We start from the raw sequence: 23,701 nt of genomic DNA on the forward strand, positions 1-23,701 counted from the left end.
TACAGAAACTTTTACGGCTTTTTGATTGCCTCATCAAGGTAATGAGAACAGTGCTTGACATTTCATCACGTCGCCTTCAAGTGGTCAAGTAAAATCACAGTTCTGTAGTGGCATTTACAGTTATGGTGGCTGTGAGTGCATAGCCTGTAACCTTCTCACTTCCAGCTTATCTTCCTCACTGTAGTTCTGAAGGATTTAAGGGTTAAAAGCGACATCCATCTTTTACCCAGGTCTGAATGCAGGAATGCAGGTCTACTGCATCTGACATTTGGTATTACCTGCCTTCTTCGATTTTTGCTTAGGTCTTCAGTTATTATAGTACCTTTTAAGTCAAATGTCCCACACCATAAAGATGACTGAAAATAATGAAACTTTTACATAATCCTGTCCATTTTCTGTAACAGTGGTGGTTATTGTAAAAATAATTGTAAAACTCATCAATTTGATTGAGTTGTGAACAAATTAAGTGAAATTCAATAAACAGTGGTTCTGGTTTACCTCATTATTTTAAACCTTAGTACAAAGAACAGTGTTTTGGGACTTACCTACATTTTCATAAACCACCAATAATGCTGCAAGCGTCACTGAAGGAAAGACGCTGTCTTAATGTTACATAATATATAGAAGTAAGTTTAAAATGATAAACCGTTAAGAGAAGTTTACATTTTACACTGTTATCAATATGTAGTCAAAGTGTCAAATGTAATTTTGTAGCAATTGTGGTGGTTAAATTTGATTAAGCCGAATGATTACAGGAGGTTTTGTATCTATCTAATTTAGAATTAAAGACCTTTGCACATTATACCCACGCGGTATATTTGTACTAATGTGCATTTATCCAGATAAAATAAGGCTTTTAGTGATATACTTTATCATTAACCATTACAGGATATGAGTCAGTGTTACAGCCCTAGCAGGTCTAGATTGTTTTGTTGTGTAGGCATTTAAAATATGCAGTTGATTCTACTCAGCGATCAGCGCTTTCAATAGAAAAGCTTAAGAGAGAAGTTGATCAATCAAAATGGCAAGTTTGGTCTTGTGAATGTCAGTGAGTGGTTGTGTTTTCCTGTGTGTAAAGGAGTTTGTTTTTGAATTACAGTACTGTGTTTTGAGCCAACCCTCATTTCTTTATATTTTGCTAGGAAAAAGGTGCAGTGATTTATTGAAATGCAAAAACTTATATGGAAATACAGTGTATAAGGTAAAAGCAGAAGTTAAAAACAGAGTTTGTTCAATTCTGACAAATTTGCTTGATTTATTTTTTGTAGTCTTTGGGAATATTTTCTTAGCTTTTTTAAGGACATTCAAAGCTCTTTTTTTGGATTCTGGCTGCCGTTTGTGACATTCTCTGTCAGGATGATCCCACAATGCTTTAATAATGCTGAGGTCGGGGGAGTTGTGTTCTTCTATTCAGGTGTACAAAGATCCCAAACACATTAGGAGTGTGCTTGGGTCATTGTTATGAAGCCGACACCTATCAGATGCTTTCCAGATGATATGGTAATAGTGAATCAAAATCCTAATGTACTTTTCTGCATTCATGATTTTCCCAATTTTGACCAGACCTCCAACACCACAGGTTGAAATGGAAACTAAACCATGACAGAGCTCCACATTGTTTTACAGATGGCTTTAGATGCTGACTATTAATAATTTTGAGTAAAATGCAACTGAAATATATGTATATAGATTAGTTCAGTTCTTGTGTAATTTGGCATCCCTCAGTCTTTTCAGATAGTTTCCCTTCCCACTTCTTGACAGCCACCCATCCTTGGAGATGTTTTCCAGTGAGACTTTGGTTAACAGTGAATGGAATAGCGGGATTTTTTTATTTTTTTTTATTTGCATATTTCTATTCAGCTGCTATAGATATATATATATATATTTTTGAAAGCCTGCCATTTCGTCTTTGTCCTCCACTTGTCCAGATTTTTTTTAAGAACACGTTTCACACAATGGGAAGATATACATATTTTAGGTAATAGCTCTTCAGCAAACATCTCTGTTGTGGAAAAATACTTTTTTTATTCCTATCAAGCAGTGATATCTTTGGCATTGGCATTTGACAGCAAAATACTCAAGGTACTTTTTTTCCCCACTGGTTCACATATTCACTGGTTCATTCCTTGAGTTAGTTGCCTTTTTAAGTGTGGATGCATCACAGGTCAGTTCAACAAATAAACAAATTATTCTTCTGAAAATGATCAGGTACAAGAACTGCACTGAAAAGAGTGAAAAAGCAGCCAGTGCTCAAATATCACTTTAAAAATGCCAAACGTCTTGCTCTTTGGAAACAAAATCTAAAGAAATGAAACTGCATGTCACACTGCTGCACGGCAAGCTGTGGTGTTCATGGACAGGGGTAGGTTGGCACGCAGTTCAGCCAGCAGAGTCACGTGAATAGCTCTACCTACTGTGACCTATGTGACCCACAACCCTCCATCGAGACTCTGTGTATGAGTGATGTGTTGCATGAGGGTGTAGGGGAAAGAGTGGGCCGGGATATGCAGAGGTGACCACCAGAAGGCGAGAGCCAGGAAACATCTTGCTCTGTAGGCACCCTCATTTCCCACATGCTGACACAGGGTGATGTAGTGTTCGCAATGACAATGTCCCAGAGCACCACCAAGTCCTGGACAGTGCCAACCTTCCCCACTACAGGCATCTATGGGCAGCAAAATGTCAACCATGTCACAGTTTTGTGGAGAAGCTGGCTACAGTGAGTCTTTGAGGCTGATGTTCCCCCATCTTCCAAATCCCACTGCAAATAAAAAACACAGCTTCTATGGAGGTCTCATTATTGGCATAATGTGATATTTTGAGACCTCTGGGTCTCTACATCAGTCCCCTGAGTGAAACTATGTAAAGTGCCTGTGTGCAGGCTAGAATTAGTTAACGTTATTCTCGGCCACCGCCTCAGAAATTATGCAATATGTGGTGATGCATTATTTACATGTGTAGATGTGCTCCAATTAAAGTCAGTTTCAAGAATGAGTTTAGGACTATGATAGAAGGGCTGCATGCTAATGAGAAAACCCAACATTCTGGATGCCCCTAAGTTTTACTAGAAAGAGACAGCGTAACCTAACACAAAACGGGCAGATAGAGAACTAACACAATGTACCATAAGGTCCATGCATTTAAATTGTTGCCAAAATTTAACAAAGAGACATCAATTTGGGACATCATTTTGAGAATGGCAAAGATATAAAAGAACTTGCCTTTCATCTGCAAATTACAGTGTTATTCTACAGTATAAATGCTTGTCAGGCCAGGAGAAGTAAAACAAGCCTCGCTGGCCATTTGACTGGCAGCTGGAATAAAGGCGCACACAAAATCTGAGACAGTCCAAGTGACTGTGACAAATGCAGAATCTGTAAAACAAGAAGAGCGGAGGTTTTTACAGTTGGTGTTTGAGTGGGGACGGTGAAAACACATTTGTGTTTCTGCCAGCAGAGACTTGAGTTCTCACACAGCCAGATGGCTGGTACTGGTGCTGTCTTCATTCTCCTATCTGGGGCAGCTAAAATAGATAATTACACACCTTGGTGCCAGTAACTGGCTGCTACACATCAACTGAAGTGGGTGAGTGTGACTGCTACCCATCAGTAGCACACTAAATGAGATATCTAGTTTATTACATTTAGCAACAATTAGTAAAGTGTTTTCAAGGTATGTTAGAAATTGCATCTGTACACTTTCATTGAGCCTTTGCATTGATCTGGCCAGTCTGCAGCTTTTAAAGATGTTTACTCCCAAAGACATATACACAGTTAATGTGTTGATAATGGTGGTGAAGAGCAATGTCTAACATATTAGTGGTAAATCTCCAATAGGTTTTCAGTTGGGTTTGAGATCTGAGCTGTTGTGACTTATGGATGTGGCCATTAATATACTGGAAGAGCTGACTTCCATAAGGAGCCATTCAATAAAACCGATAACTTAGAATAACTTTGCATTGATTTACAGAGACATGGTCCCAAAGCATAACATAGTTACAAAATCACCAGTCTAGCGATAAAGGTTTCAGTTTTTTCCCCTGTCTCCAGTCTGTACATTGTGTACAAATAATCTGAAATAACCTTAAATACTTAAAGATAATTATAGGGTGAAAATCTACAATAAGAACCAAGTACACAAACTAACACGTTATTTCTCAACATGAAGAAAAAAAAAACTCCCTATATTACATTCAACAGAAAACTATAAATGCAATGGGTTGGAGCTGACTGAGCTGTAAACAGTGTGCAGTGTCAAAGCACTGCAGGTACACTGTTCAAATGGAAACAAAATGTCTATGAGATGAAACTTCAGGACATATATGTTATTTTTCTTCCTATAACAAAAGAGCTATTTCCCATTTTAAGCATGTTTGCTTGTGCTGGAAGAGTGCTGTTGGAAGTTTGGGTATACAGTGTAGGCTGCACTGCTAAATCAATCTGCAGGTCAGAAAGGTGTCTCTCGAAGCCTCCCTACTGTCTGCCTGGAAGACAATTGAGCCTCATAAATACCCTCCTACAAGTCCACCATCTCTGTTATGAATTTATGGTAAGGTTTCTTTTTAGGCCCAGAGTCCATCGGGCTAAAATGAGCTGTGGGTCAGGAGGTGCTGCATGTATTTTCCCAGTGGGAAAGGACACAGAACGTAATAAATGGCTTGTTAACCACAGGAGAAACCACATGGAAAGGAAAAGCCTGAGACTTAACAACAAAAATGGTGCAAAGGTCAGGAGGTCTGCAGCTACATTTCTCCTGTGGATAGCTAATAAATGAATAGCTAAGGAGAAATAGGTCAAGGGACATAAAAAACTCACATAGTCCTTTTGCATTCTGGCTAGCCTGGCCAATGCAAAATCATAAGGGAAGAAATGTTTTGATTTTCTAAATAGATAAATGAAATTCTTACTAATCTGCAGAAAACCCATTTCGACCAGCCAGTTTAAAAGCTGTGATTTTTAACCCCAGTTCATTTCAGTAATATCGAAGTGTGCCAGTTACCTTGAGAGGAAAAAGACATGTAATTCTTTAGTCCAATAACAGAACAGGTTAAGGTTTAGTTTCCCAGCCTCTCAGTTACAGAGCATTTGATAAATAACCAGTCGACCTGCTGCTCTGTCTCAGTTATGAGTGTGTCTCAGAGGTGAAGTCACCAGAGGAAGACAAAAGGCTGCCAGATAACTGTCATCAACACATCTGTCTTACCAGGTGTGACTCTTAATGCCATTTTATTTTGAGCCTAAGAGGGAAATAACACGGCTAATTGATAAGGTCTTTGGGTTCAAGCTGTTCTCATATCTTGATGGGCTTTTGCATTTAACCCTTTGGAGAAGGGGCAAGCCCTGCAAGCATGCTATTAATTAAAGCCTGTGTCTGTGACTTTAAAGATGATACATTACAGCAAGTGGAGTTACACTTTGATTAATAAGCTTCCAGATACACAAACTGACAATCGTTAATCATCATTATTTTACGGCATCTCAATTGGAGTTTAATATAACACTCCACTAGGAGCTTAGCCATTAGTCACAGTATTTGTAGATAAAATAAAATATGATGTAAAATTTAATTTCAGTTGTTTATCGTGCTTTGGGCATGTTCTCATTTGACAAAACAATTCTATTTTCATGTCCACATGAAGTTTTTATTGCAGAGCTAAAACCATTAGAGAAAAATACATGTGAAAATGGCTACATGATGAGTTTTTCTCAATGCAATATGTGTTCTTTTTTTTTTTTAAATAATAACCTGCTTAGCTGAGTGGTTTATTATTGTGACAACTTGTTCATTAAATTTATTTAGTTAAAAAAAATCAGCTCTTGATTGATGGTTATCCAGTTGTTCCCATTATAGGTGACAGGTGTTCGCATTCAACAATTTTAACTCCCTGAAGGCAAAATCTGTTTTGTGCATGAATGAATAGAGAGACATGCCGCAGACCTGCTCCCCTTTTCCAAAAGTTATCGGTGACATTTTTAATTCATGTACCTTCGTTGCTTCTCCCTGAGGACAACTCTTTTTCTCTCTTTTATTGATATTTATGGTGTGATGCTGTCTGGGTGCGGGGACTGTGACAGCTCACTCTCCAAAGCAGCACTTGGATTGTTTGCTGCTGTGCGCAAAGCAATAACGTATTTGTCACCAAATGCAATACACTGCACTGTTCATCTTTTTGCGTTCCATTTTCTGTACAACAAAGTAAAAACATGTCCTACTTTCCCATGGCAGGTAAGAGATTATGTGGGGAAATCTAAAATATTTGGTAAAACTACAAGCCATTGCCCACAGGAACAAGTGGCTTAGTGTTTCATTCATGAATGTAAATGAAAACATATTAAACTTTTATCGTTACATGAGATTCAGAGAAATCTAGGACAATGCACCTACCGCAACACAGATATGGAAACAAACTGCTGTAACTAAAAAGATACATTAAAGAATAAGGTTGAGGATAGAATGCTAGCACTTAAGCTTTAGAAAGAAAACTGGACAGTGTATCGCTCTATTTTATGTCTGAAATTCTGTGATTATCTGAACTTCCATGTATTTAGTTATATAGATAACGTACTTACTGTGGAATTTGTGAATATTTTAAAAATGCCTTATTTTAGACTGAATGCAGCAAGTCATTTACTTACCAGTCAGTCAGTTAAGCTAGCAGCTGTATTGTGTGAATAGGCTTTGACTGCATGCATAATACTGAGTTCTTCTAGAATAAAAGTTACACTCTCACATGCATAAACACCAAAGTATACCCCGACACATTTAAATCTGAACAAACCCGGGTCCACCTAGCTAGCTAGGAGTAGCAGTAGCATTATAATCAGCAAATCACCATCGAGCTCATCTATTTACCAGGCTTCCATGGTAAACTATCTTAGCCATGTAAAATTGTGGATGGAAATAAACTTAGTTAACCTGAACAATTAAAAATGTATGTTATTTGGAGAACCCTCTTACATCGGTAAAATGGTGCATTCAGTTTTTTAGCTTCTCATTGTCACTCAGTTGCAAGGAACCTTGGTGTGATCAAGCTCCTTAATGTTGCTGTTGTGAGCTGCTACCATATAAATAAAACCGAACTGAGCTGAATTTACTTGATTTTAACTGTGCTTTTAGAACTTGATAAACAGATGATATAGACAAGCTTTTTTTCAGTTAAGTCTTTAAGTTGCTTCAATGTTGGCCTTGATCAATCTTGATCAGTGCCTGTAGGTTGTACAAATTAGAATAAAGAATCAATGAGATCACATCACACATGTACTGGTCTCCCTGCACTGGCTTCCAGTCCATTTCAGGATCCAGTTTAAAAATTGTATTACTTGGTCTTTATAGACTCGATAATTTGGTGCCACCTTAATTGAACCTGTACTGTGAGGTAGTCGGACTTGAACGTCAAGGAAGGTGGTAGGGAAGCAGACTATGCAGACATTTCGGATTTCCAGAGGTGAGCAATTTATTTACAGTGAACTCAGTTTAATGTGTAACTTAACAAAACTTCCCACCCAAAGTAACTCAATTAACAAAACTCAACTGTACATGAATCTGGTAACACAGCTTACCTCTCCTCTCTTAGCTGAATCTGGCTTTAAACAGGGCCATCAATTTCCCTTCAATTAGCCCAGGAAGTACCACTCACTTGAACTGAGGGATCTAAAACTCTACACAGATGATTAAAAAAAGACACAATCCTCACACTTCTTATTAGCACATTTACACAACTAAATGGCTGTATTAACGAAAAGAAAAAGATCCAACAAATTCCTTTAGACCTTGAAACAAACAAATGGAAGCATTTTTATGGAAAAAGAAACCCCTACACTTGGTTCGACCTGCTGATGTCATGCGTGACATCATCAGAACTTAAAATGAGGAAATGCTAGGCGGGCATTTCCCCACACCTGACCCACATGAAGACTGAAAAGAAAGAACAAAGTAAGTATGAACAAATTACTTAATCTGTGATATAATAAAATATAAAGAAACATGTAACTGAGTGTTTGCCTTAATTTACAGACTGTTTGATTTGCCGGCATCAGAACGCTTACACAAACAAACCCGGGATAGTGAGTGCAGCAATGTGACCTGACAAATAGCAAATCATAGTCTCAGTCTCTTTGAGACTGAAGAAGTCACTTGGATGAGTGACGAAACGTTTCTCCCACTCAAAACGCTACGTCCAGATAAACAGAATCAACCTTTTGGGATTTACTTATCTGGATGACTGAGGATGCATCAAGGCAAAATATACTAAAATATACTAAAATGTTTTCAGGCTTGTGCATTTTGGTTCACTTTAGGAAAAGTCATAACATTTCAGGCAAAATGAATTAAATTTAGGTTATTTTTGTCAAATCTGTAAACAGGGCAAATTTGACCTGTTTATTTTTGTAAGGGTTAAACCACTGTTAAAAATGTACTTGTTGCTTGATTTCAGTAGGGTATTCTGACTTTTGTCGTGCAAACAGTCTTCTTTATTTCTACTATTGGTTATCAGATGATGATTTATTAAGCTTTATTGCATATTTTAGTGTACTTATTGGAGTTTTAGTGATTGTTAATTATATGTATATTTGACATAATTTTCAAAGCACTTTGGTCATCTGAGGTCGTTTCAGATGCTTTATTAAAATAAACTTTCACTTGAGTTTTCCTTGATTTTTCATAGACTACCAATTACGTTGGTAATTAAAACATCAAACAAAACAAAAACACAAAACTGTGAAAATAAGGACCATTAAGTAATAAACCACAGTTATTTAAAAAGGTAGATTTTATTGAAACCATTTGCTCTGGCATCTAAGAAAGGATTGTCATCTATCCAATACATATCTAAAAGCTCGGAAATTGTACATTGAATAATGCTAAGTCTTTTTTATAAATGGCTGTGTTACATGGGGCTATTACTGTTTGGCATAGTGCATTGGTGTCCTACGGTAGTTGGCAGAAACATTGGGAAAGATAGCTTGAAATGGAATCAGAACCATGAAAATAATATAATTTCAACAACCCAGGCATCTGGATTGGGGAGATCATGGGGTTAAGCCTTGTTATAATATTTCTCCCACAACACTGAAGCCTTGTCAACAGAAATGTCTGTTCCATTCATTCATATCTCTTTAGGGTACAGACCTAATCACTGAATACATTAAATGTGATTGGCTGAATTTGTGCAGATAAATCTAACTTCTTGTAGATCTCATTCCTGACTAAGCCAATTTAAACGGATGGATGAAAATGAGAGCTCAGCCATGCTATCGTAATAGTTTGCACTGTTATGTCCGATTTGTCACTCAGTGGTAGCAAGAAAGCATCACATGTCGGAGGTGCCTGGGGTTGGTTTGCCATTAAAAAGCTTCATTTTTATCAGCATTACACTGAGGGCAGTGAAACCACTGAATGGAATAAACCTAATTGGTATTTCCAAGGGTTTAATGGTGTGGCACTGTAGCTGTCCAGTCTTGTCTATTTTTAAATGAAAACACATTGTTTATTGTTAATACCGAAACAGCCTAGGAATGGTGAATGTCAAAAAAAGCAGGTTTTATTTTGTACTTGTAAACTTAACCAAGCCAAATGTGGTTAATGTGTGGAAAATGCCTCTTTGCTAATGCTTCAGTGTTATGTGGTAATAAGGGTTGGGAATTGATAAGATTTCGATTTCATGATCAATATCACTAATCGAATCAATTCCTTATCAATTCTCTTGTCAATTCTTATTGGGTTTTCATTGAGTTCTCATTGGCTCTACTTTTAGAGTCACCACCATCACTAGGCAGCATATTAAAGACATGACAAAGACAATGTATTACCAATATTGCACAGAACAATTTTTTTAAAATCAGTGTAGAAACAGAGGATTCACTGCTCACCAAAACTTTTGTTGCTCATTAAAGTTCAGGGTTTTAGCTGCTGGGCTGGGCTCGGTATGCACTCAGCTAACATCACAATGGGTTTTTGGCTAGCTTAGCATTAGCATGCAGATACTTGCAAATACCTGAAGTTGTGTTAGCAGCAAAATCCCATTCTTTCTGTCCCGAATGCAGTTTGCACTTTACCATTGCGGCTTCCTCCTGATGTACAATAAAAATAAAAGTAATGTTAATATCCACGCTGTAGACTAGGCAGCTATGTTCCTCTTTCAGGACAGCTGATTAGCAAGTAGAACCTATAAGCAGAATTGATAGGCAAGCAGACTAACAATCCAGAAGAATGAAACTATTGGGAACTAGTTTTTCTAGAGAACAGCACAGATTACAGAAACACGTTACACCCAACACTGCTTATATACTTACAACAGTTTTACTCAATGACATGCAAATCAGTTTATAACTTTTATGTAATGTATAATGTGTTTTTGTTTTTATCTTTGGTTGATATCATCTCTCCATTAAAATAAAATTACCATAAAAATTAGACTGTTTATGTCTGTGTGAGCAAACTTACAAATTCAGCAGGGAATCAAATTATTATTCTCTCCACTCTATAGTTAAGTCCATAAATATTTGGACAATGACAACTTTTTTCAAATTTTGGTTCTGTACATTACCACAATGAATTTTATTTGAAACAACTCAGATGCAGTTGAAGTGGAGACGTTCAGCTTTAATTCAGTGGATTAAACAAAAAGATTGCATAAAATTGTGAGGAACTAAAGCATTTTTAACACAATCTCTTCATTTCGGGGGTCAAAAGTAATTAGACAAATTAAGTAACTGAAACTAAAATGGTCTTTTCTAATACTTGATTGAAAACCATTTTCTGGAAATGACAACCTGAAGTCTTGAACTCATGGATATCACCAGATGCTGGGTTTCCTCTTTTTTAATGCTCTTCCAGGCCTTCACTGCAGCGGCTTTCAGTTGCTCTTTGTTTGTGGGCATTTCTGTCCGAAGTGTAGTCTTCAATAAGTAAAATGCGTGCTCAGCTGGGTCAGGATCAGTGACTGACTTGGCCATTCAGGAATATTACACTTTTTTGCTGTATGTGTTGGGTCATTGTCCATTTGTATTTGGGCGACCGTGGCTCAGGGGGTTGGGAATCGCATCTGTAACTGGAAGGTCGCTGGTTTGATCCCTGGGCTCTCTGTCCTGGTTGTTGTGTCCCTGGGCAAGACACTTCACCCTACTTGCCTACTGGTGTTGGCCAGAGGGGCCGATGGCGCGATATGGCATCCTTGCTTCTGTCAGTCTGCCCCAGGGCAGCTGTGGCTACAACTGTAGCTTGCCTCCACCAGTGTGTGAATGTGAGAGTGAATGAATAGTGGTATTGTAAAGCGCTTTGGGTGCCTTGAAAAGCGCTATATAAATGCAATCCATTATTATTATGAAATGCGCCCAATCAATTTGACTGCATTTAACTGCATTTGAGCAGATAGTATGTCTCTGAACACCCCAGAATTAATTCGGCTGCTTCTGTCCATCATCATTTTACATGTTTTTAGCAAAGTCCAATCTAGCTTTTTTTTTATTCTGGAGGCTTATGAGTGACTTACACATCATTGCAGCAATTTCTCAGATGTTTTTTTCCTGTTTTTTCATCACTTAAGGCTGGCTTTTTTCAACTGCACGGAGAACTCGTTTGACTGCATGTTGTCTGTTCACAGCAAAATCTTCTAAATACAAGCACCACACCTTAAATCAATTCCAGGCCTTTTGTTTGCTTAAACCATGATGGCATAATGAAAGAATTGCCACACCTGCTCATGAAAGCATTAAGTCAATTGTTCAATTACTTTAGTCCCTTTAAAAAGAGGGCGGAACATGTTAAGGAGCTGAAACCTTTAAACACTTCATCCAATTCGAATGTGGATACCCTCAAATGAAGGCTGAGCATCTACACATTATGTCTATTTCTATTATATAACTATAACTGAAATATGTTTCAGTAAACAGGTAAAAAAAAAAACCTAACTGTAGCTCTCCCAAAGTTTTCCAGCAATTTGGGATTGGCTTACAATTCAGAAACTACTTAAACGGGCTCAAGTATCAGGTCATTTTAAAATCATTGACTCAGTACTTTTAGTAACTAAAAAAAGAGAAGTGGAAGCTGAAATTTCTGTTACATGGCTGACTGGCACAAAGGGCTGTCAGCAGGGCTGGACTGGGACAAAAAATCGGCCCGGGCATTTTGACTAGAGACCGGCCCACCAAAAATGTGACGTCATTCAGGGGTAAAACCGCAAAGGATTCTGGGAACTTGTGGCAAGAGGTACTAGCGCATGCAGGCTTTCAATTGAACTGAGTTACACAGCGATAAAAAGAGACACAAAAATGGCAAGAAGCTGTTGTATTATTAACTGCAATAGCCGGTGTTGTGCCAAAAAGTGATTGTCTGCCAAAAACTGATTTCCGGTATTTGCCAAAAACTGATTGCTTGTATTTAAATTGCTATAAGTAACTTGTTGGGCTATAATATGTGAAACATATGTCAAATGCATCCCTCATGGATGACATAAAGTCATCTCTCCATCTCAATCTCCATCTCCTGCTCTTTTATTTCTCTCTCTTGCTCCATCTCTCTCTGCTGCTCTTCTGTCTCCTCTGTCACAGACTTCTCCACCTTTGATGATAAATCAGCCTGGTGCAACATGTAAGGATTGGCACAATTTGTTAAGATTTTGAGGAGTTTGAGAAACTAACCTTAAGCATAAAATAAAATTTACTATCAGTAACTTCATAGCACCCGCCCAGCAGTATATAAACTCCGTCATGCTAGCTAGAACGCAGTACCAGTTATTCTAAGCGACTGTAAAAAGTAAAACAAACTACAACTAAACTTGGTTTATATCTGACACAGATAGACAGCAGGTCATAACTTCTTACCTGAAGTTCAGTTCCTCTGCCACTATGACCGGCGGCCGCTTCCACAGATTTAGCAACATCAGCAAGTGGTGGAGGCCAGCAGGTGGATAAGGGAAAGGGGAGGCAAGAGGAGGAGAGACCCGAGGCGGCCGCCGGTCATAGTGGCAGTTTAGTTGTAGTTTGTCTCATAATATGTTTCACATATTATAACCCAACAAGTTACTTATAGCAATTTAAATACGAGCAATCAGTTTTTGGCCAATACCAGAAATCAGTTTTTGGCAGACAATCACTTTTTGGCACAACACCGGCTATTGCAGTTAATAATACAACAGCTTCTTGCCATTTTTTGTGTTTCTTTTTATCGCTGTGTAACTGAGTTCAATTGAAAGCCTGCATGCGCTAGTACCTCTTGCCACAAGTTCTCAGAATCCTTTGCGGTTTTACCCCTGAATGACGTCACATTTTTGGTGGGCTGGTCTCTAGTCAAAATGCCCGGGCCGATTTTTTGTCCCAGTCCAGCCCTGCCTCTTTCTGCTCATTATAAAGCCTTTCACCATAATGGAGAGAAAAAAAGAACTTCTGCTGTGATTACAATTTGTAAGGATTTGAGTTGACATTAATTTTGTATTTCTTACCACTATACAACAGGTTAAAGAACTAATGAGCTCTCCGCATGAAAAAGTAACACATTTGTCTGCTTGAAGCTGTCTGCTCTGAGCTGCTGACCCTGATTTGATGCTTGGGGAGTTGAGTGTATCTTATTCTCAACAGCACTCACCTTGCCAACCTAACAACGACCCCTTACGCTCTCCACAGAGCCACACTAAGCTTTCAGGTTTCATACACGGTAATAACTGGGCTGCCATGTTGGCAGGCTCCAGTGTTCTCCATCCTTAAAATCACTGGTGGCCTTCTTGGCAGCAGTTAACAGGTCTGCACAAAGAGAACAGACTGTTTCCAGATTTCTCTTGTCAGGCTCTCTCTATTTTCTGTGTGGTGGCTATTCATCATTATTAGCTAGAATTCAATTTGATGTTGCTCTCACTGTTCCCATTATTGACAACATAGCCTATTTCAGACTTTGCAGCAACTATTTTGGATTATTTACAGCTAGGAGCTGTAGAAGGGTGCCAAATGGATCAGCTGCACTGATTTTTGTAAAGTGGAACATCCTCAATGATCATAAAGTCTTGAACTGAAATCTAAATTCAGCGATTTAAAAAAAAAAAAGAAAAACAACTTTAATAATTAAGTGGTTGAACTGTTGTATATGGAATAGACGTTGGTAAGAGTTACCACAGCTCTTACTTGCTCTGTGAGAATCACAGCAGTATGAAAGCAACCTAACACGCTCAAAATCTATCAAATCTGGTGTCAGTGTATATGATCAGACCCTTTTTGAATGACGTGTAATCACAAAGTTTCACAAATCTGCCAGTAATAATATGATGACCATATTTGGTTTAAAATGATCCTATGTGTTCCTGATAGGTTTCCTCAGTTGTGGCTTTCACTGGAGATTATATTCTTAGATCTTTTGATAGCTATGTGGAAATTTCTTTCTGACCACTTGCACTTTGCATCTTCTGCATAAAGGCACAAAAAGTGTCATAAAAGCAAACCCCACAATTGGATTTTGTTGTGACAGAGAATGAAGTGAGTTAGTATCGTTTGTGCCCAAAAAAAAAGTCCTGTAACTTTATAATACCGTGTGAACCCACTGGTACTCACCATAGTTCAGCTCGTTCTTCCTCAGTTTCTTCAGGGTGCTGAAGTGGAACATAAGAAGTCACGGTTCTGGTTGCATTCATGATGCACCTTCCTTGAAGGTTGCCACTGCAGACTGTTCTGAAAACTCCTGTCTGGTTTCTGGTCCATAACTGGAAAAAATGTATGACTAGGAATCCTCACCATGAAAGTTGGAGATAGTAGGCAAACATAATGAATCATAATTATGGAGCATTTGAGGAGTACTCTAAAGGTAGCTGTCATGCTAACAGTGTTCCACAAGGACATGGCCTTGAAGGCAAAACAAACCGAAAATCTTATGGTTTTTACCCCTCAACAGTAAAAGGCTGATGGGGTATTCTTGTCACCCTTTCAGATGGGTGGCATGTACACCCAAGTTTGCAAATGCGATAACTCTATAACCAGGTGAAGCAGGATTTTCAACTTCATCCCATAGCTGCAACTTCTAAAAATCTCATATGAATTTGTGAGCTCAACCTCAAGGTCAAGGTTAATATGTAAAGTTTATTGAAAATCTTGTGACTGCAAAACCCAAGATGTAAATCACCTACACTGAAAAAAAATTGGAGTGACATTTACTTAAAAAAAGCTAGGCAACTTTTTCCACACAGAAAGTGCTTGTAATCTTTACTCGGGCTATTTCTAAGTAATATTTACTTACTAGAACCATCTATTTTTTATGTGAAATACACAAGTAAATTGCACTGGCAATACTCATCTATAGGTTGTAACTTTTACTCAGAATACCATTGCATCCAATTACAAAACCCAAGTGAACATTGCTGATATTTCTTTGTGTTTCTTACTCATCTTTTCTTTGTTATATTCTATGTAATTATTAAGTAATATTTATTATGAATGTACTAGTTAATATTAATCGAATTGAATAAATATTCTTATTATTCTATTAAATAATAAATCAATATTTTCCAAAACAAATATTTGCAGCTTAAGAGACACTTTTATTTCACAGTTGAAATGGCATAGATATATTTAAAATATCTACATAACATTATAACCACAAAAAACATGGCCATAGAACTTCTTGATCGCAAATTTCAAAACAGAGCATATACACATATACAAAAAAAAAACAAAACATGCTATTCAAAAACTCAGTGTGCACTGTCCCCTTTCTTCTAATCAACTTTCAGAACACATACATCAACTCTGTCCATTAACAGTTGCAATCACTACCTTTGCAGACATTCTCAGAACGTTCAGGACAGAAAGAACTTGTATAAAACTGAGCAACATTTGAAATTACTGTCAGAAAACAGACAAAATGCAAACAAATTAATTGTACTGGACAAAAGCACAAATAATACTGGAACACTCACGCTAAAAGTTTCTTGTGGAGGGACTGGACCTTTGGTGACATTTTAAGGATGTCAAGCTCAAGAAACAGCTTCTGAAATACTTCAAACGTATATTTCAGTTTCAGTGGGTAACTTAAGTTGACAGCATAGATGACACCCATGAGCAGGAGGCAAGCATTTGTCACACTTCCGCAGTCCTCCAGAATTTCTGTCCCCTCAATGATGACCGACACGTTCACAGGATCTTGGTTTTCCTGTGCCACATTGGGATGGATTACGATGATCTTCATCATGTGATTACTGCAGTCCTCTTTCAATGCTTCTTGGCTGACGTCCTCCTGTGAAAACAAACAAACCACAATTAGAAATAACTAGAATAGATTCCAAGTAAAAGAAAAGGTTAAGAGAAAAAAAATGTAAAAATAAAAAAGAGGTATACTCAATTTAGTATACTCAAATCAAACAATATTCATATGGCACTTTTCATACGTAAAGTTACAGAACGTGTTTCACAGAGGCTGACCCTGAGACAAAGAAAATCACTTTTGGGGGCCATCCAGCCTGGAGCTGTCCATGGGACGGCACGCGTGTTGGTAGACCAGAACCATTAAATCATTAAAATAGGTTATAAAGGTATAATCAAATTAAATACTCTTTTGCTCATAAAATAAAGTTAATAAGTGATCGTTAAATAGTCAGAAAAAAACCAGACAAAAGGCAAGTTAAAGTTTAAGGCAGATAAGATAAAGATTAAATATGATTTAAAAAATAAAGGGTAAGAGCATAAAGATTTAAGAAATTAGTTAAAAGCCTGATTGAAAATATTAATCTTGAGTCTTTTTTAAAAAACATCACGAGTGTAGAGAATCTTTGACCTTCAATATATCATCACAAGTGAAGACCAGATTATAAGGTTAGACAATTTTAATACAGTCATTATGATCATCAGATACCTGATGGTCTTTGATCAGCTCCTCTCCACTCTCTCCAAGATACTCAACTAAGCAACGAATGATAATGTCCCTTCTGCCATCGACATGATGCTATTAAACCCAAAAAGAAAATTTATTGCAGAAAATACACAACATAACATATGTAACATACATACATAACAGCACATACAGATGTAAACAGAAAGTTACCCATGGAGAATGTAAGCCTGCAGCTACATTCTAACGTTGTGAAGTGTACAACTTAACATGAATTTCTCAACGATGTGTGTTAAGACAAGAGTCCAGTGCATGTCATAATCTGTGGGTCCAGAAACTGTCTCTGCCCAGTGAGGAAAGTTTTCTGCCTCATCACTGGACATGCAAATGAATTTTTTGCAACATATCAGTACCTCCTATCACAATATTAACCAGTCAAGGACAGGAATTCCCACACACAAGAGTAATATTTTGTGAAATAATTGTATTGGAGTCTATGGGCAGCAGGAAGGGATCTCGCTGCACTCAGAGGGTCACTTTGAAAATTCTGTAAATTTCTCTGCTTTTGAGCGCATATTAAGGGAGAGATGACAGGTTTGTATACACTTGTAGAGACAATCATGTGCATAAATTGTTAATTGTGGCCACAGTGTCAGGATCAGGAGAACAGTTTCAGCCAACACAGACACTGATCAGAATAAAGGACAAGTTCAGTATTTTACACTTAAAGCCCTGTTTTCAGTTTATGATGAAATCGAACGATTTTGATTGAAATTTGGACACATGCTGCTGGCCCGAGCTTTTTTGGTTTCTGTGGTAGCACATCCCCACCTCCACAATGGCTTCATAGGTGCACTGGAACAATCCTTCCTAAAATGCATAAAACTGTCGTTTACAAAGACGTGAAACTCACCGAGTGGTCAGAAGTGTTCACTGATATGTTCACACAAAAATCGCTGCAAAAGATACTTTCCAACTGGTTTTTATTGTAGTTTTTGTCCAACTCCATTGACTTGTATTAGATGTGCTGTGATGTACGGTATTAGTCCGCCGCTATTCCATTCTATTATTCAAGCTCTCGGCGGAAGAATGTACAGGTGTAAGGCGTTTGAAAAAATAGGTCCAGTTTTACAACAAATGGTAAAACACCTGTTGGAAAGCATTTTTGCAACGATTTGTGTGTGAACATATCAGTGAACACCCCTGACCACTCGGTGAGTTTCACGTCTTTGTATGAAGCCATTGTGGAGGTGGGGGTGTGCTACCACAGAAACCAAAAAAGCTTGGGCCAGCAGCATGTGTCCAAATTTCAATCAAAATCGTTCGATTTCATCATAAACAATCTGAAAACAAAGCTTTAAGTTTAAAATAACAAACTTGTCAACTTGTCCTTTAAATAAGAGTGATACATTCTCAGTGTGTATGACCTCATCTTTTCCATTAGATTATGTAATTAAAATAATTTAAAATTTTACCTTATTGAGTGAGTCCAACATTGGTTTTATTTTGGTCCCTGCAGTCCCGCCCTTCCTTCGAAATATCTCCAGGAGTTTGGTGGTGTACCTGTCCAATCTGGACAAAAACGTTCGCTCCAGATGAATTGTGGTTATTCGCTTAAACTCCTCTTTGATCTGAAATGAGAGATAAAACACAAAATCATGTCAAAGATGACTCATGAGATCTCACATACACTTAGTTGCTGCATGAACAAGAACTGGATTTACCTGATTTTCACAGAACAGAGAAGGCCACCTCTCTAAGAGGTCTTGGATTGCGGGGCAATCCTTGACAACCTCTTTTCTTCTCATAGCGAAAGACTTCTCCATTTTCTCATTAATTGCCCTCTCATTGTTCTTCTTCTTCATTTCCTTCAGCAAATCTAGTCTATCCATCTCTAAGGTTTCCTCAGTCTCACCGAATGGCAGTGGTGGCAGATAGTTGACTTCAGCTTTTTTGGCCCTTTTAAAGCCTTTAAGTGAACCCTCTTCACTGGAGCATCGTCTCTTCAGTGTGTTCACCTCGAGCTCTGGAATGGCTAATTGGCGACCTCTTAACTTTGCCCTGTAGTTGCCCATTTTATACTTTATCCTCTGTTGCCAACCATATAGGCCATTAAAAGAACCTGGCTCTTTGAGGCATGGGTATTTTGCTACCAAGGCTTCAGCAACAGCTAAAATCTGGACACCAGTTGGATATGCTGTGAAGCCAAATATAGTCTCTGCAAGCTTCTCAAGAATGCTACTAGTTACGCTTGGGTTGTTCAAAAGTGTGCCATCATTTTCATAAGCTTGCTTTCCTGCTTCCAGTGCAAGGTCTATATCATAAGAGAAGTCTGGTATTTCAAACTTAAATGGCCATGGCTTAGACCTGTAGGATGGTCCACTCTCATCTGGGGAGGACAACAGGATTGTGTCGCATACAGATGAGGAGGAGCTTGCTTCTGTAGATAGTGGAACTGGAGATTCGACTTCTGACATGTCCACAGTAGTGAGACTTAAGATTACTGGTTCAGTTTTTACTACTTTGAGGTTAGCTTTATCTTGTACTTCCTCAATCGAGGTCAAAGTGAAGAACTGACCATCGAAATCCATGTCCTGGTACATAACAGTGAATGGTCCTGTAATATCAAATGTCTCTCGAAGAACATCATTGAGGTCCTGAAGTGTGCTTGGGATGCCTGCAGGTAAAAGTAGTTTGTGGACATCATCCTCCCCAAAAATTATCCGCAGTTTCGCTGAGGGTGCCATATCAACAGGAAGAAGCTGCAACAACAGAAGAGAAATACAGACATTTATTCACAAGCTTCTCTCCTCACATTTCAAAAAGATAGGCAAATGTGGTGCTTTAAAGTTGTCAGGCGTCTTCCTGCAAGGGTGTATGAAGCCAAAGGATAAAAATCTTTAAGCTCTCTTTGCTCAAGTAACTGCACACTCCCTGTGTTCTCCAGCTCATAACTCCTCAGGTGTTCATTGTACCATGTATTTTGTTGTCTCACGAAAAAAGTCAGTTTGTTACAAATCACCATTATCTGTAACACTTCAGAAAAGTCAGGCAGTCCTGCAGTGGAACCACAACACAACAACATTCCCACTGCATAGTTGGTGCCTAAACTGCACACATTATTGGCAACATGCACAGCTGTAACAGCAGGGAATCTGCATTTCACCAGGTCTTTTAGATCATCCTTAAGCACATCTAAAGAGACCTCTGTTGTTTTTGTGACCGCAAGTGATGGTTTGACAGAATGTGATTGATGATATGCAACCATGAGCTGGTGCTTATTTGCAAGAGACAGCAAAATATTCCTGAAACAACCAGTGTGTCTTACCACCTTCTTGAAAAAGCTGTGTTTGGCCTCGAATCTCATTGTCCAGAGGGCAGCTAGGGGGCCAAATTCCCGAATGAGCTGAGGATAGTGCTCAAGGAAATGGTGCTTGGGAATGAGCTTATGTTGGGGGAAAACATCAAGGAATCTGCTTCAGTGTTCTGAAATGATGCTGTCAAGATAGCAAATGCTTTCTTCAGTATGGGCTCGAGACATGACAAGGTCCACAATGTCTTTCAGTGTCATCAGCATCTGCCATACAGGCTCTTGTTGGGGTACTTTTAAACCTATAATCAGAGGCAAAAGACGTAATAAGCACCAATTTTCATGTGCGTTGCCCCCTACTGATTTTCGAGTCGAAAAGTTAGCAGGAATGAGATGAGGGCGATTTGTTTTATCACTCCACTTGTATGGGAAATTGGAAATGGCATCATTCAGTTCCATGAGAGAAAAATATTTTTTCTTGATCAAGTTATCAAATGCCAAAGCCAGTTCCACTGGAACAATACCCTCCAGCAGATCATGTAAAACATCTGGAGGGTAACCAGATGTAACATGAAAATGCTCAAGTTTTTCTGACAATGCACACTGTTTTTTTACACCATAACAATGAGGGTGATCTGGACTAGACACAGCTGTCTGTACATGCAGTGTATGTTGATCTTTGGTTCTTTGATGAAAAGACCCAGATCTCACTTCATTGGACTGAAACTTGGATCGCTCCCCAACACAAAACCGGCAGATGTATGACCCTGCAAAGCTTTCGACAAATCCTGCCACAGAGTGCGCCCCCAAATTATCTGCCACCACACTGACCACAGTCCCTTTAATGGCTTTCCCTAACGCTGGAACAAAAAGACCATCTTTCTCCAAGCTTTGGATATCTGTTAACAGTGGCTCTAAAACTCGCTGGAATCCAAACTGCTTGGTGTCTTCAGCCTTACACAGAATTGCAAGGTAGATTGATGTCAATGTGGAACGTAATTGCACCGGAATGTTTCCCAACACCCAATAGACAGCTGTGACTTTGTGCTTTTTTCGAGATGTCCCAAGAGGATTACATACCTCAAAGTCATCAATGTACAGGATGAGACTCACTCTGTTCTCCTCTACAGAGAAAAACTTGTTGTTTTGATAGTGAGATCCATCACGAAATGTCTGGTACTTAAAGTCATTTTCAGTTTTTTTTTCACCTTCAAATGTGTTTTCTTGAAAAGACTTACTTAGGACCTGCACCAAGGAGGGCAATATTGGGACATACTGGAAGGTTTTGCCCTTTTTTTTAATCAAGTATGTGTTCTTCTGGTTCAACAACTGAAAAATGCTTCTTCATAAATTCTCTTCTCTTGTAATAAGTTGTGAAAGGGCCACCTGTCCCCAAGGCAGTACTTATAGGGTGTGTCTCACAAAGATTTTTCACTAAATCTGAGATAATGGCTGGATCCAGATCACAGTTATGGCTTTTCAAGGTGGACACCACCACATCTCTTAAAAGTGGACCAGATGCAGAGGTGGATATAAACTGAAGCTCATCTACTATTTCATCAATGCATTTGTTTGGGACATTGAACATGCTTTCTAACTTTAAAAATAGATGGCCAAATTTCTCTTTTATATCTTGAGACAACTCCTGTGGTTCCCCATCCCAAAGCTCTAAGCTCTCTTCCACATAGGTCTCATCCTGAGCAAACATGGGTTCATTAGGTTTGCTTTTTAATACTTCAGTTTTAAAATCCTCAAGGGTGTGTGACTGGTGTTTTCTGTGTCTATGTGTAGCAAAGGTGGAATAAATATTTGTACTGAAGTTGCAGTCTTTGAAGACACATGCAACTACTTCAAACTTCCTTAAGTGGTTGTTAAGATGCTCAAAATACTGCTTCTCTGAATTAAAAAAAACAGAGCAGCAAAGTAGACAAGTAAATGAAAGAGGTCCACTTTGTGTGACCATCTTCACATGGTGTCGAGACAAATGGGTCTTAAGGGCATTAAATGTTTTAAACGAGCAAGGGCAATCAGTGTGAAGACAAGGGACTGACTGGCTGCGACCACCATTTCCATGCTTTAGTCTGTAGTGTTTTAACAATCCCAACCTCTTCTCTGACTCAAAGCTACATATCTTACACATCCATCTCATGTTGTGGCACCTTAAACAGACAAATTATGTGACAAGTTAAACCTAATCGTTACTAATTTGATCTTACCTTGTGGAGTTCAAATTAGCAGTCAGAAGGTCCTATGTTCTGTAAAAAAAAAAGAAAAAAAAAGAAAAAAAAAGAAAAAAGGTTATCTATATGCTTTTCAACTAATTTCTACTAACTCAAGGATGCACACTGATATTAATTTTTTTTTTTTTTATTATTATTATTTTTTTTACATATGTTAGTTCGGTGGCAAATTTAAAACAGGTCAATATGAAGACTTGAGTGAAATCGAGTGCGTATATCGTTTTTTGTTTTGTTATTTTTCAAAATACACCTCATGGCAGCTGTGCAGCAATTATTTTAAACTGGACCATGGTCGTTTTATTCACAAAGACGTTAGTTAAGGCAGCAGGCGTGTGTTGTTTAGGTGGCCATCTAAGCTGTAAAGTGCTGTGGGAAATTCTGGACATACCTCCTGCCAGGAAAGTTAGTCAGCAAGTCTAGCAGGAAAATACACTATTTGCTAGCGCAGCTTCTTTCAGTGCGGAGAAACTGACTTAAGTAGGTGAGCCAACAGGAACGTACAAAGTTTGTTCCGCTTAAAACTTACATTCATGGTTCTACTTCTTCCCATTTCCGTCAAGTCTGCCAACCGTCGAAATGTGAACCATGGTATGTCTGAAGAAAGACCGCTCAAATGTGGGGAGGGGCTTTGACGTCATGCTCCGAATGCAGAGAAGGTGGCCATATTCACTGATGTCACTCCATTACATTTTACTTGGAAATATCAACTAATTAAGCCAATGAATTGGTTTAGTGAATATTACTTGGATCGAATGATTCAATTTACATACAAAACTGAGGACACATAATTACAAACAATCCTCAAGTAATGCACTACAAGAAAAACTGCTATTTTAAAGTAATAGCACTGAATTTGTATTTTTTTGTAAAATTTATATAGCTAATTGAAATAATAATTACAGGGCCAAAAAAACATTTTTTTCAGTGTAGGATGTTGATATTGATACCATAGGTGCATCTAATAAGAATTTCAGACAAGTTTGAATCGCAGTAACCTCGACCTCAAGGTCAAGGTCGCATATTACTAACTCGAGAAAGGAGCAATGTGGGATTTTCAAATTCATCCCACAAGTACAGATACTAAGGAGCTTTCACGAGGGGCAATCGTGGCTCAAGAGTTGGGAGTTCACCTTGTAATCGGAAGGTTGCTGGTTCGAGCCCCGGCTTGGACAGTCTCGGGCGTTGTGTCCTTGGGCAAGACACTTCACCCGTTGCCTACTGGTGGTGGTCAGAGGGCCCGGTGGCGCCAGTGTCCGGCAGCCTCGCCTCTGTAAGTGCGCCCCAGGGTGGCTGTGGCTACAATGTAGCTTGCCATCATTAGTGTGTGAATGGGTGGATGACTGGATATGTA

General features: G+C 38.5%; 1 protein-coding gene across 1 annotated transcript; it reads right to left on the reverse strand.

Annotated features, from left to right (window-relative positions):
- Positions 1-2,410: 2,410 nt before the first annotated feature.
- Positions 2,411-22,988, reverse strand: LOC146660941 (uncharacterized). The gene is made up of 10 exons (XM_085421668.1): positions 22,920-22,988; positions 21,191-21,355; positions 20,822-21,064; positions 20,129-20,245; positions 18,525-19,562; positions 18,276-18,431; positions 16,825-16,914; positions 15,893-16,209; positions 14,512-14,572; positions 2,411-2,665 (listed from the first exon to the last, which is right to left on the reverse strand). Exons 1-10 carry the CDS (start codon positions 22,986-22,988, stop codon positions 2,411-2,413), a joined length of 2,511 nt encoding a protein of 836 aa, XP_085277794.1.
- Positions 22,989-23,701: the final 713 nt, after the last annotated feature.

Source organism: Rhamphochromis longiceps, linkage group LG10, assembly GCF_057381845.1.
Source record: "Rhamphochromis longiceps isolate RC_006_pf linkage group LG10, R_longiceps_female_GT1.1, whole genome shotgun sequence".
Taxonomy (NCBI): Eukaryota; Metazoa; Chordata; class Actinopteri; order Cichliformes; family Cichlidae; genus Rhamphochromis; species Rhamphochromis longiceps.

Bases quoted from the DNA above. Each gene is read 5' to 3' on its own strand.
- LOC146660941 (XM_085421668.1), bottom strand. From the start codon at position 22,988: ATGACGTCAAAGCCCCTCCCCACATTTGAGCGGTCTTTCTTCAGACAT. The intron at 18,432-18,524 runs GTAAATCCAGTT...CTCTCATTTCAG, and splicing joins CTCTGTTCTGTGAAAATCAG to ATCAAAGAGGAGTTTAAGCG. The intron at 16,915-18,275 runs GTAAAATTTTAA...TGGGTTTAATAG, and splicing joins TGTTGGACTCACTCAATAAG to CATCATGTCGATGGCAGAAG.